Genomic DNA, 15,262 nt, shown 5'->3' with positions numbered 1-15,262 from the left:
ATGGGGCAGATTCAATTGTGCCACTCACTAAAGAATTGGATACCTACTTGAAAAGAAAAACATCACAGGCGTCTGTGCAGAAAGGATGGTGGGACTAGCCGGATTGCTTTTGCATTGGGCTAGAACAGAATTGATGAGCCAAATGGCCTCCTTCCACATTGCTGCATGATCTGTAAACATAGTCCTAAGTTATTCACTACCTCACCCGGTTTCTCCTCTCTCTCCAAAGACCACTGCTTATGCTGGGTTGGGTTTTAATTTGGGATGGTGGAGAACATCGGAGCACGGGACAGTGATAGAATCACCTGCCACAAGTCTGCTCCAGCCTTGGACTGGGAACCAGATCATTTTGTTTCATCAGGATTAAATGCACCCCTTCATTCCGTCAAATATTAGACGAGTTCAACCAGGACAAGATCTTATGGAGTGAGGAAGTGGAGGTGTGGTAGTGATACACATGACAATCTCGATTTGCAGGGTTAGCACAGGACAGGTGTTAGAAAATGCTGGAAACACTGAGCAGGTCAGGCAGCATCTTTGGAGAGAGAAGCAGTCTAGGATTGGGAAATAGAGAAAAGGACAGGTGTTGCATCTCCTGCAGTCACATGTCAAAGTGCCACACGACAGGGAGCAGTAGATGGAGATGGGAGAGCAGACCAGAGAATCACAATACCTGAAACAGTCGTCCTTGGGGCCCACTCCCTCACCTGACTCCAATACATTCTTGACCACAAAGGTGATGCTTTCTGAACTCAATAATGTCATCACTTTTGCTGCCAGTTTTTATCCTGCAGTCACCTTCACCTGGTCCATCCCCGACTCACCTCTTCCCTTTCTGGATCTGACTGTCTCCACCTCAGGATAGGCTAGTGATGAACATGCATTAAAGCCACAGACTCCCACAGGTATTATGATTATACTTTCTCCCACCCTGCCTCATGCAAGGACTGTTCCATTCTCTGAATTCCTCCATCAAGATAGAGGGATATGTGGGAGGAAGGGGTTAAATAGTCTTAGGAGTGGTTTGAAGGTCGGCACAACGTGGTGGGCCGAAGGGCCTGTATTGTTCTATGAGTCTCTGTCGATTTTGCTCTGACAATGAGACAGTCTGCACAGGTGCCTTGGAAACTTCATCCTTCTTCCTGAAGAATGACTTCCCCTCCACTGTGTTGGACAGAGCCCTTGATTGCACCTCATCTATTTGCTACCCCTCCTCCTGGGCAGAGCAACAGCAAAGTTCCCCTGGCCTTTCACCCAAGTAGGTCCGTCAGTTTTCAAGAGTCCATGACCAGAGACGTATCCCCATCTCCCTCACCTTTCACTTCTTCAGCATTTCAAAGGGATGGCTCCATCCACAACTCCCTGGCCTGCTCTTCCATCCCCACCCCATCTTTCCCTTGCAACTCCAGAAGGTGCAACACCTGTCCTTTCACCTCTTCCCTTCTCACCATTCAGGGACCCAACAATCCTTCCAGGTGAAGCAGTGATCCACCTGCACTTCTTCCAATCTAGTGCACTGCATTCAGTGCTCACAATGTGGTCTCCCCTACAAAATGTAGGAACAACCCAAAGTTTTCTGTTGCCTGCCACTTTTAATTCTTCATCTCACTGCCCTCTGACCTCCATCTGTGACCTCCTGCACTGTTACAATGATGCAAGTTTGGGGAACAGCACCTCATCTTCCATCTGGGCACATTACATCCTTACGGACTCGTTATCAAATTCTACAAGTTCAGGTAACTCCCTTCTTCAGTCTGTATCCATTTGTGGTTTGGTTTTTCATTATTGCACCCCGCCTCACTGGGCACGTTCCAGAGCTCTGCATTTCGTGCCTTCTGTTCCTTTGTGTTCTGAGTGTCCTCATTTCATAACTCTTATGTTCCTTTGTTCATGTTTACACTCTCTAACTGCCCCTATCAAACTATGGACTGGATGACCTCATTTGCCACTTATCCCTGCAGCAACCCTGGCCTCACCCCAATCACATATATTACCTTTGTTCTATCCATTCCTCCCCCATTCTCTGTGCAGCTTAAAACCAACTCGTGATTTCTCGGTCCCAATTCTGGTGAAGGGTCTTTGAAAGTTAATTCTGTTTTTTTCTCTCTCCACAGATGTTGCCTGACCTGCTGAGTATTTTCTAGCTCCTTTGGGAGAATGTTTTACAAAGAGGATATCACCCTTGGCCATTCACAAGTGATGCAAAGAAGATCCTCAAATAATGACAGAAATCAACTCTCTCCTCAAGAAAAATACATTGACATTGTGAATCAACTGGAAGTTTCAAAAACAAGTAGTTATATTTTTTTTGCAAAATGCGAGAATGCGAAGGAATGTGGAAGGTAGGTGGAGGAGTTTGTACCAATCAGTTATGATCTAACTGAATAGCAGAGCAGCATTAAAGAGCTCAATGGTCTCATACTATTCCTAATATTGACTTGATGTTCTACATGTCTCTTGCTTCTCCTTGGTACGTGGCAGACTGCTTTGTTTTTGGAGATATCAGTTCCATCGAAAGGAGTGTAGGTTGATGATGCATAATATTGTCTTTTGCTCCTTTGAGTAACTTTTAGACTCTCTCTCACACAGACACAGGCTCTCAGATGGGTGGTTTAATGCACTGCTAGAACATGGCTTGGTAGGGTCCGCCTCTGGGCTCCAGCGAATAGGTATGTTATGCCGTACACAGACAAAGAGACACAGAATAAATACAATTCACTTTATCAAAGGGTTTTCATTCACAAAATGTATGCTTGGGCTATAGATATACAAGTAGTAAATGAGGCCAACAAAAAAAAACTAGATTTTACTACCCCTCCAACACTGTTGATTAAAAGGTAACCAGATTATTGCCAGAGTGACTGCTGGAACTGGGACTGTGCTGAAATCTTGTATAATGTGCAAAGAAATCCAGCATTCACACTTGGTTTATGCTTGACCTGTAGGCACGCACACATAATTGCGTACCACTTGGCAATTATGCACAGCCTGTCCGTTAGAAGTCCCGCTATTTACTTCAAGTTAATACTTACTCGTGTCATGGGGAACAGGACTTTAAAGTAACATAGGAAAGCGTTTCAGTCCTGACTGTATTTTCAACTGCACCTACTGACTGACCATTGGCTTGTGCGGACTGAATAATGTCAAACTCTGTTTTTATTACACAGGATTTTGGAATTTTCTCCCCACTTTGAGCAGCATTTTGGGGAAATCACATCCCACGATTCACCAAATGAAAACTGCAAACCAGTGACCTTTGGGTTTAGGGAGGCAAGACTAAAGCAACAACCCAGTGGATACATCATCCATTGGTGAAGAGACTGAGCACCCTACGCACGTCAATGGTTTCAGTACTAAAAAACTTGCAACTCATACATGGAGTCCTGCAAGTTACCAAAGTAAGGCAAACATAGGTAAACAAGTATAGAAACAGAAACAAGATTTGTTAGAAATCCCTCCCTTCCCCAAAACAATATTCTGTCTTGTCGCAGCGTTCCGTTGCCAAGTCTGTCTGAGGTAGAGCTAACCGAAGGCGTGCTTGGCAACGGAAGCTAGCATCATAAAATAGTGCAGTAGTAAAAGTAACTAGACCAGGAAGAGGAGGCGTCACCTCCAATGAGGTGGTAGCTGGAGTCCTGTGATTGGTCGTGCTGCTTGTTGTCAGGAGTAATGATTGTAGAGAGGTGGGGCATGGAGGGTGCCATTCTGAAAATAGTGCTGTCGCGAAGCCATGTACTCAGCGTAGCTAATTGTTATTTTCTCGCTGCGGTACCTGAGGAGAGAGAAAGGGCAGTGCGTTATGTGGGTTGCTCCCAGTGAGGTTCCTAAATGTACAGAGCAGCACAGTAGCGTAGCATTTAGCATAACGATATTACACCACCAGCGATTGGGGTGCAATTCCCGCCACTGTCTGTAAGGAGTTTGTATGTTCTTCCCATGACTGTGTGGGTTTCCTCCGGGTGCTCCAGTTTCCTCCCACATTCCAAAGACGTATGGGTTAGTAGGGTAACATGGGTGTAATTGGGCAGCGTGGGCTCGTTGGGCTGGAAGGGCCTGTTACCGTGCTGTATAAATAAAGTTTAAAAACGTTTTAACAAATCAGGTGCCGGTACACAGACCCCTGCCTTCATAGTCCTAGGGTTGGATGTTGGTCATCTTTCTAATCATAACGAGGTTCAACTTAATCCCAGACCTGTGAAAAAAAAATGAAAGCCACACTTTGTCGGCCACTTTGTGTGGGTGCTTACTGCAGGTCTGCTGAAAATACAAATACAATGAATAAAGTGGTTCCCCCAATTCCACCATTCACATCCTCAAACAGCTCCAGAAGATTAATCAAACATGATTTTACTTTCATAAACGAATACTAAATTCCTCTGTTCTCCTCTGTCCTGCTGTTACAAGACTCTTGAATGGACCTCTTGTACAATAAAGATAAACTCAATTTACTTCATCATGACCCTTGCATTTTGTCTACCTGCACTGTACTTTAAGTGTAACACTATATTCTGCATTCTGTTTTTTGTTTTCCTTTTGTACTACCTCGACATACTTATGTATGGAATAATCTGTCTAGATGGCAGGCAAACAAAAGCTTTTCACTGTATCTTGGTACATGTGACAATAATAAACCAATTACCAATTATTTATGTTCTACTATAAGATCCTACATTATAGATTCTGGTATTGACCAAAACCACACACATGGGTTGGTGCTGAGAAGCAACCATTGGTAACTGCTTTCCTTCCACTATCCATACTTTCCCACTGGGCTTGAGGGAGAGGTATATGGTAGGTAGCTAACTGCAGCACCCAACATCAACTAACTCAGCAGAAGAGAACCTGCACCATTATCCAATTATTGATCTGCCAATTATCAGTTGCTGGAGTAGGTTCCTTCTGATCATTTGCATCTAGAAGTGTAGAAGAATGCATAGCGCTGTCACTGACTATTAGCTGAGATAAAGACAACCTTTCTGGGCACGTCACAATAGAATTTGTGAATTGCATGAAAATCTTTCCACACCACATTTTGTAACGTGAGCAAATGGTTGCTGTACCAGGGGCCAGCACAGACACACAAGCCAAATGGCCTCCTCCTATACTGTGACAAGTTGAGGATTCTCAGAGTGCGAAGGTCCAAAACATTACATGACACGGTACTTTGCTTGCAAATTAGAACCTTCATCTACTACCCAGTAAACTTTCCACTTCCGTTCCAGCATGACTTTCACCCACAGCAAGTTTACATTTCAAACAATGAATGGCAGACCACCATTGTGTAGTTCAGAAAAATGGTGCACATCTGAAATGTTAATACACCTTTCCTCTTTTCATGTGCTGGGAGACCTGGTAACCAGAGTTGGCTGCTTTTATTCCTCACAACTGACAGTGTTTTTCATTTCTGCTTTCAGCTATTTTTCCCTCCCTTTTCTATGGGGAAGGGAAGTACATGCGTTCATCAGCCAGTTGTCAGGCTGCTCTAATTGCCCAGTGACCTACTTACCAAATCTCTTCCCATTCATTCTCTGAACAAGTTACATTGAACAATTTTAAGTGCTGATACAGGTAAACAGAAATCAGGATTTATAAGATAAGATCTCTTTATTAGTTACATGTACACTTAAACACAGTGAAATACATCTTTTGCGTACAGTGCTCTGGGGGCAGCCCGCAAGTGTCGCCATGCTTCCGGCGCCAACATAGCATGCCCACAACTTCCTAACCTGTACACCTTTGGAGTGTGGGAGGAAACCCACGCAGAACACCCTTGGTTTGTATCCCTCACTAGTTATCTGAAGGTCATTTATGGCACAAGACTTCTTTAATGTAACAAAACAAAAATCCTAATGCACCTCATTAGCAATGCTTAATAGCCACAAAGAGGGTTACCATGTTATACCTGTTGAAGAGTGCTCCCCTCAGTTAACCCAGCCTACACTCATCTCGCATAAGCATTCACTCCAGTTCAGTGATGGCATTCAGCTTAAGGTCAGGTGTTCCCACGTTAAGTGTGGGCACTGAGGAAGTGCTGCACGAGAGGGCTTTCCTTTACTTGAGATATTAAAATAAGGCATCATTTTACCTTCTAAGTCAATCCCAAGATAAAGCCTTCCATGGTAATATTAAAACAGCAGGAAGTTCTCACATCTTCAAACACCACCACTAACTCTCTGGTCACTTATTTCATTGTTGTTTTTGGGTCACAGTTCTCTGCATAAGTGTCTACACTCAAATGAATCATATTGGCTCTGTGGTGTTTTAGCATGTCCTCAGATTGTGAATTGCACTATATAAATGCAAATCCTTTCCTTAATGCAGAAGCAGCCTTACTCTTGATTCCCGTTCTTACTGAGTGCTTCCTGAGACAGTACTGAGTTGGAATTACTTGAACTGCATTGTATGGGCACTACCTCCCACTTCATTTCTAAGGCCATTTATACAGCTTGCAATGTTATATCTATCAGTTCACTAACCCATAGAGCAACCCATTACAAATCCAAGGTATCCTTGAAAATTGACAAGAATCCCACATATATCAGTGGCACATTGTTCCATGATAGTTAGGGATTGTCAAATCTATGCACCATATGCCTAGATCATCTTGTGCTTTGCCTCAGAATTCTGCTACTCAGCAAATGAAAATCCAACAGCATTTCAACTTAGTAAGTAATTTTAGAAAAGCAGAATACTGTACAAGCTGAAAACAAACAGAAGATGCAGGAAATGCTCAACGGGCCAAATAACTTCAGAGGAGAGAGAAAACCAGGGAATATTTCAGGTCAATTCACCCATAACAAAACAATTCTCGACTACTCCTCTCAAGAACTAGGGATGCCTTACCTACATCAAGTTTCTCTATACGGGTTGGTGACTCACCTACTCCCAACCTCTCTACATGGGGATAACCTGGCTTTGGACAGCTGACATTTCATTAGGCTTCAACCACTTCATGCAGTTTCAGAGATGGCTTCACTGTGTTACTCACCTGGTGAGCTTGATTGCTTTCCTGAATTCATTTGTGATGGGAGCTTTGTAACCTCCTTTACGCAAAAGAGAGTCTATAGTCTGAATCTGGTCCCAGTCTGCAACACAAGATCAGAAATATGCCCAAACAGAAGTAACAGAGACACATCCATGCCTTGGTACCAGCTAATACCTATGGTTTGGCTATACCAGTTCTCCAGCAAACAGGTCCCAAAGTTCAAACACTAGTTACAATACTAGGTCATGAAAGGAAAAGTAATTGTTGCAGGAAAATAGCTGCTTGAAATGTTTTCCATACAACTACATTTACTTAAGGCAAGCTCCACAAACTATCAACTAACATATCAAAAAAAATGTTTATGGACAAGATGATGTAGGAAAGTTAAATGAAAATAGAAAAAAGTGCAGACGCTGGAAGTCTGAAATAAAAACAGAAAATGCTGGAAACACTCAGCAGGTCAGGCTCCATCTGTGGAGAGAGAAACAGAATTCATGCTTCAACTCGGTACCCTTGACAAAACATATTCAACTGTTCTGAAGGGACTTTGACCTGAAACATTAACTGTTTCTCTTTCCACAGATGCAGCCTGACTTGCTGAGGATTTCCTGAGAGAAAGTTAAAGTTACATTTAACATATAATGCATCCAGGTTGAATGCTGAAAACCTTTACACTGTTGAAACTGACAGCTGTTACTCTTGTTTGTAACTCTTATTAACAGCTCCCCACTGAAACACAGAGCACAAGAACAGATTGCCGAGCTGTGGGTCACACCTACCCTGTTCCTTGGCCACTTCCGGTAGGTACGTTGCTGTGCGTTTTGCCCCCTTCTCATTCACAAACTCTATTCGAATCCCATGTACTCCCACCTAAACACAGATTTATCTTCATTACTATAAAGATAACAACATTTTCATTCAGCACACTATTACTCACTATGTAAATAGGGCCCTATTGCCAATTTTGGCTTGGACCAAAATCATATTAAAACTGGTCAGAAAGTGAAAGAACAGATGGAATGAACTCTAACATTGAAACAGTGTGTCTGTGATAATTCACGTTGAATGAGAGAGATTTTAGGTGCATTTCAATGTAATTGGTCCCAACTGATTACCATTCAACCAAGGAGTCTGAGCCAAATTTAAATCTAAACCATTAGATCCTGGTATAAGTTAGGCGACTACACACTGAGCCACTAAAACCAATATATCTTTCCTGATGACCAGCGTCCTAAACTAAACTCTGTTCTCACACTGGGGTCCGACAACGATTTTGTGCAAGTACCATTTCCTTATTTTTGAATGACTGATATACCACTTTTAAGATCACTGTTGATACCTATTCACCACCTTGAGAGATTTGTGTACGTAGACACCTAATCTCCATGCCCATCCACACCACCTAAAACACTCAGATTATACTCTGATTATTTCTCAGATCCAAACTAAACCACCTCATACTTACCTTCATTCAACTGCATTCTCCATGGAATTGCCCATTTCCTTGTGTCCTTTTATAACTCCTTCCTCCCAATCACACATCTTATAGTATCATTGTAAATTCTGACTTAGATCATTTATACTTTAAACACCAGTTAGCAAGCAGGTTCAATGATTCTTCACTGGCCAATTATATTTAAAACACACTTGGCTGGTTCATTAGCAGCACTGAACTCTTACTCTGAAGTCACTATAGTCCTGACACAGCAGACTATCAGATCCACCTGGCGTGTTCCTGCTTCAAGGGTCTGAGCATCACTTGATCAACTCCTTCAACAAGACTTCTGAATAGAAAGGGAATTAGTGCTAAAAGCCTTGATTTAGTGCACATAGAAACCCAGAGACAGACAGACAGACAAACATCAGCAGACTTGGAGTATTAATTGAGTGAATGCAACATGATGGTTAGGTAGGCTTGGCAGACTTGGATTTTAACCGTACCAATTTTAGCAGATAAAAATCAATGTCGCTTTGATTCTTACCAATTTCAATTTTCAAGATCGCACCAAGTTAGGGGTGTGGAGGATAGACAATTTGTAAATGACTGGATACCATTACAAACTTTATACAATCACCTATCAGAGAGCAAATGTGTGTAAATCAGTAATACAAATCATACTGCTTTAAAGTGTATTCAACTAGTAATTAGGTAGTTAGGAAACGTAAAAAAAAATTGAAAAATCCAAGAATGGTCTGCTCTATTTGTAAAGAATTTTTGATTGTTAATTTGTTAATGAATTCAGGTGATCAACGAAGGAAATATATTTCTGTTGTCGATCTGCGAGTGTGAAGGGAAATTGACAGTTATTAATTATTACTATAAACTGATAGCCAGGGAATGCAGCTGTGCTATCGGGTGGTCGCGCTGCAGTACAACATTTGTCCTGTCCCTTCCAGCACTGCATCTTCTGGAGCAAGAACAGGCAGCTACTGACTGGGGAGGGAAATCTCGTGTATCCCAGTTACACAAGGTGACAAACACACACTTCTTTCAATGTTGCAAATAACCTGAGCACAGCCCTTACAATATTTAGCTTCAAGGGTGTCTAATTGTTATTTTAATTTCATATTTGGCCAATGCTCTTAAGAATAACATCAAAATGCTAAATACCCCCTCTCCCCCGACACTAATCCAGCTGTTTTGCACCTCCAGCATTTTGAGATAACTTAGGGTCCGAGCCAATGAGAAAATGGTTGGTGAAAGCTGGAAGCTTAACGACCGAACCAGCTTTAAAAAATGCTTTCTTCACATTAAAGTCAGCAAAGTAAAACAAAGGCACTTGTCTTATTGCATTAGTGATGGTTGATCTCTCACCTTCCAGTAGGGTAGGGGATCAACAATGGAAAATAAATCCAAGATCATATTGTTCTACAAAAGTTCATCTGAGTCAATGTGCAGTCCGGGAGTGGATGAACAAAGTTACACAGCCATAACAAGTGCAGATACAGAGACCCTGGTAGGTACATCTTGTGTCCCTCTCTGAATGGTTGCATTTTTAAAGAGCAGAATACAGGTGAATCTGATGTTCATGAGCACTCTTGTGAAATATCAATGTGACATTGAGTAAGGTTAGCTGAGATTAACCAGACACAAGGCAAGGGCAGGAAACAGTGTGCAAGTAACATTTTGCCTTTTATTCATTCATACACATTGTTGGTACGGCCAGCATTTATTGGTAACCCCCAACTCCCCTTGAAGGTGATGGTGAGTCATACTCAAAGTCAAAGTAGAGTTCATTGTCATATGCACAAGTACATGTATGCACAGGTGCAATGAAGAACTTACCTGCAGCAGCATCACAGGCACATAAGCCTGTTCATACTAGTGATCCATTTGGTGAAGGTATACTCACAGCATTGTTAACACCAGGAAGGAATAGTAACTAGAGTCCAACAGTGGGAGACTTGAAAGGAAAATTGGAGGTGTTGATGTTCCTATGTGCTTGCTGCTCAAGGTAATGGAGGTCATGAGTTTGAGGAGAGTTGCCAGTTTGCAGTACTGCAGCTTGAAGACCATTACAACCATGGTGATCAAATGGTCACATGAATGCTTACAGTGGAGCCAATGTGTTCCACAGTCAATGGAATACTTTTAAAGCCTGATTATTATTGTAGTGGAAGGAATTCAGCCAATTTTCCACACAAGATCACACACAGCAACATCATTAACTACTGAATGACATATATGACATATACGAGGGACAAATATCGTCAGGACACTTGGCCAGAGTACTTTTCTCTCCTTCAAAGCAGTGCCATGGGATCTGCTAAGTACACCCAAAGGTACAGAACCTCAGTGTTAACATCTCCTCTGGAAGCTGACGGACAGGGTTCCAATTAAATATGCTGCTTTGTCCTAGATGATGTAAAGCTTCTTGAATGTGGTTGGACTGTTCCCATCTGCCCTCCCCACCTCCCTCACTTGATTCCATGCTCCATCTTCCTCTCCTATCGGATTCCAGCTTCAGCCCTTTGTTGCCTCCACCTATCACCCCTCCTCACCTGGATCCACCTATCATTTTGCTAGGTCTTGCTCCACCCCTTCCCTCCACCTCTTTATACTGGCTATCTCCCCTCTATCGTTCATCCCAGATGAAGGATCTCAGCCCAAAGTATTGACTGTTCATTTCCCTCCACAGATGCTGCCTGACCTGCCGAGTTCCTCCAGCATCTTGTGTTGCTCCAGATTCCAGCATCTGCAGTCTCCTCATTGAAGGTGGTTGGAGTTGGAGTCATTTAGGCAGCTGGACTGTATTCCAAAAATCTCCTGCCTTGTACCTTGGCAAAGGAGGCATCTTCCAACACTGAAGCAAATGGTGAATCATTCACCTCAGAATATCCAGCCACAGAATTTATGTGGATGGTGCAATTAAGTTTCCAGTCAAAGGTGATCTCCAGGATTTTGATTGTGGGGAGTTCAATGATGGTGATGCTGCTGAATATCACATGAAGAACGGAGTGGTTACTTTTGAGGAAAAAAAAACTTTCCACATCAGTCTAATCCTGAATGGAATTAGCAAGGTCCTTTTACCAGAGGTCCTCCACATCAGACAGCATGCTAAAGTTGATTACCAATGTTTTAGTCCCAACTTTTGTATTTATGTGCTGGGCTCTAGTGCGATTGATGATGAAGATCCTCAGAAAAGTCCCTCCTCTCATTAACAGTTTAACTGTCCATTATATTTACACATTGTAGGACAGACCTTTGATCAGATCCACTTACTATATCTTAGCTCGGTCCACAACACACTGCTTGTGTTGCTTGGTCTGCACATAGTCCTGTGCTAGAGCTCTGAGGTTTTCACATCTCAAGAAAGAGCTGTTGATCTCAGAATGGCTTTCTACATACCTTATTGTACCAAAATTGGTTGCTAGCACAATAGTAAAGATAGCAACAGATATGCTGTGCTAAGAAGTTACAGATAGTGATAGACCACAATGCTGTGGCTAATGCCTCACTGTACAATGAATGCCAGTTGTGAATTGCTGGATCTATTAGGAATCCATTCCATTTACCACGATGGTAACATCCGACACAGGAGAACTGAATGCCCTCTGTGTGAACATGGGACAGGGAGGCACTCACTTCCTCCATGGACAGAGGCCTCTCAGCAAATGATTTGAGGACAACAGCTAGCAAATCTTTTTCCTTTAAGTCCTCTCACCATCCGCACCACACCAAATCTAGTAGCTATGTGCCCCAAGACTCTATTAGCTTTGTCAGCAGTGCTGCTACCATGCCACTCTTGACAATAAGACATCGAGGTCCCACCCAGAATACATTTTGTGCCTGTGTTACCCTGCATGTTGTTTTCCCCAAGGGTTCATCACAAAGCAGATTCAAAATCCTGAAAAAACATATAGTGGTGGGACAGTTTATACCAGAATTGGGATGGGAACTATGCCCTTGCAAAAAGGGTAAGTGGGGAGATTGGAATTGGTTTATCATTGTCACAAGTACCAAGATGCAGTGAAAAACTATTTGGCATGCCATCCAGACAGATTTTAAAACACAAGTACATCAAGGTAGTGTACAGGAAAACAATAACAGAATGCAGAGCAAGTATTACAGTTACAGAGAAAGTGCAGTGCAGGTAGACAATAAGGTACAAAGATCATGACAAGGTATGCGAAGTCAGTAGTCCTATAACAACAGGATAGAAGCTGTCCTTTAGCCTGGTGGTACATACTTTCAGGCTTTTGTATCTTCTGCCTGATGGTGTGGGGGGGGGGGGGGGGGGGGGGGGGGGGGAAGGGGGGAGGGGGAGCGGTGGGGTCTTTGATTATGCTGGCTGTTTTACTGAGGCAGTGAGAAGTGCAGACAGAGACCGTGGAGGGGAGGTTGATTTCAGTGATATGCTGAGCTGTGTCCACAACTCTCTGCAGTTTTTTTTTGCAGAGTCTGGGACATCAGCTAAAATATACAACTCTGAATACATCAATGTTAAGCTGACTCTTGAAAGATCTGTTTTCACTGTATTTTTCATAGCAGTTTTAAGTAACTATTGTAATTTCAGAGAGCAGGTAAGAACCAAACACGTTACCAAGGATGTGAAATCACAAATAAGCCAGACAGAACAAATCTGTCCTTCACTGAACAACTGCCAATGAATGATGACTGATAGATATTGCACAGAAAGGCAAAACTCAAGTACTCTTTTCTCAACACAGGAATGGGATCTTTCACATACAGCTGAGACTGAACATCAACTTAACCTCTCATCCAAAATCCAGCATGTAGCATTACCTGGCACTGTACTGGATTGCACGCTCAATTCTTGGAATGCAATGCAAAACCAGGGCAAGAATCCCAGCTAACGGGTCCAGGCTGACACAGGTGGTGAAATGCAACCTGCACATTCTTTAGGGCTCGTATAACTCAAGTTTATTGTTGACATAGGCATACATACACAGGGTGTAAATGCCATGGAAGTTAGCTTTATACTGCACCAACACAGTACATAAGACTAGGACAAAAATAAGTTAACAGAAACTTAAATTAACAAATTATACATACCTTACAACAAAATTAACATAACACTGGTGCAAGATTGAGAGAGAGAAAAAAATAGACCAAGGTAGTGTTAAGGTTTTTCAGGTCGGTTCAAGAACCTGATGGCAATGGGGAAGAAGCTGTTGTTGAACCTTGACGTATGGGTCTTCAGGCTCCTGTACCCACTCAGTACTCAGAATTCTGGAAAGGTATATACAAGGTGTGTCCCTATCAGCACTATAGATGCACTTCATAATGGGTAAATAGAAATCCTATTAGCTGGGTGCAGATTTCCAAGTGGTTAGTTTGTAATAACAGTGATGGGTTTCCATGCACCATAATGAAACATTTTATAATGGTTTCGTCTAGAGAGCGTACACGGGCAGATACCAGGCAAGGACCAGCTGCAGTTTTGCATAGCAACACCCAACCTCCAATTGCCAATACTCACTGTCCAAATCTAGACGCAAGGAAGGCAGATTTGCTTTTCTAAAGAAAGCTACCCACACTCCAGGATCCTTATTCTAGAATAAATCAGCACCTTCAAAGGGGAATGGAGAACACAGGAGAAAATTGTATCATCAGAATCACTTTCTATTCAATTTCAGAAGGACTGCCCCTGTCTCAGCTTCCTGCGGTGATAAGAAGTTTGAACTGGAATTTCATTACCTCCCAGTCCAGGTAATCGGTGGCATCCTCAAAGTTAGTGAGCAGCGAAACAGAGCAGAAGAGTTTGGGAAGTTCCTCACGAGTCAGCGGGGGGAAGCGACTGTCCTTAAGGGCACTGTGAGAAGAGAAAGATACTGATGAAGATTCAGAATGTTGATGGATTACATCCCACTGTGCTCCAGGGAGAAGCTCAGAATCTGGGTGGTTGTGGTAATGTGGAGTGTAGGTCATTAGTAACATTAAAAGATCAATGAATGTTAGGAATTCAATTGTTCCTTTTTTAATTACAGTTCTTATTCTGAACAATGAAAATCTAGCCTTGTATAGTCTCCACTGCTCTTTCTTGCCTACCAGTAAAAAAAAACAAAATCCTTGAACATTACATATCCATTTCCCAAAAGGAGTGGATGTTTACAGCCAGAGTATATTCCTTTCAGTCAGGAGCTAACCAGGTTACACTGCTCTCCCCAGAGCCAGGAGCAGTAAGAGTCACAGTCTCTTGTCCCCTCCTCGGGTCAGAACGGTCTAAATCAGTGCCAGCTCATATGTTGTGCTGTGTACACCTCATGCTGTGTGTATAGTCCTCCCAAAAGTTACATGTCATAAAATGTGGTTTACAGCATTGATGGAGTTTCCATTACTGTCGTCCAACATCACCATGTGCATGAAATTAAACCAGTATACACAGTTAAAGGACTATTTTATATTAACACCGAAATTAGGCCATTCAGCCCAACTAGTCTGTACTGGAGCAAAAAAATACGATGCTGGAGGAACTCAGCAAGTCAGGTAGCATCCATGGAGGGAAATGGACAGTCAAAGCTTCAGGTCAAGACCTTTCATCTGGACTGAAAGATAGAGGGGAGGTAGCCAGTATAGAGGTGGAGGAAAGGGTGTGGAGCAAGAACCAGCAGGTGATAGGTGGATTCAGGTGAAGAGGGGAGATAGGCAGATGGAGGAGGGGAGAGTGGGAATAGCAACAGAAGCTGGGAGGTGATAGGTGGAGGCAACAAAGAGCTGAAGGTGATAGAGTCTGACAGGAGAGGAAGGTGGAGCATGGAATCAAGTGAGGAGGTAGGGGGGAGGGGAGGGCAGATGGGAACAGTGGGGGAACC

The 15,262-nt window shown here is 42.8% G+C and overlaps 1 protein-coding gene across 5 annotated transcripts in view; it reads right to left on the bottom strand.

Annotated features, from left to right (window-relative positions):
- Positions 1-2,705: 2,705 nt before the first annotated feature.
- Positions 2,706-15,262, bottom strand: part of LOC127571766 (AMMECR1-like protein) — a 65,012-nt gene continuing 52,455 nt past the window's right edge. For all 5 annotated transcript variants that reach the window (XM_052018459.1, XM_052018457.1, XM_052018456.1 and 2 more), the window contains 4 exons: positions 14,148-14,262; positions 7,765-7,855; positions 6,989-7,085; positions 2,706-3,772 (listed from right to left, as the gene is read on the bottom strand). In XM_052018459.1, coding sequence (XP_051874419.1) covers positions 3,661-3,772; positions 6,989-7,085; positions 7,765-7,855; positions 14,148-14,262 — 415 coding nt within the window. In that variant the 3' untranslated portion in view covers positions 2,706-3,660. The remainder of the gene's footprint in view (positions 3,773-6,988; positions 7,086-7,764; positions 7,856-14,147; positions 14,263-15,262) is intronic.

The sequence above is a fragment of the Pristis pectinata genome, chromosome 6 (assembly GCF_009764475.1).
Source record: "Pristis pectinata isolate sPriPec2 chromosome 6, sPriPec2.1.pri, whole genome shotgun sequence".
Taxonomy (NCBI): Eukaryota; Metazoa; Chordata; class Chondrichthyes; order Rhinopristiformes; family Pristidae; genus Pristis; species Pristis pectinata.
This window is presented reverse-complemented; position numbering and strand designations above follow the sequence as displayed.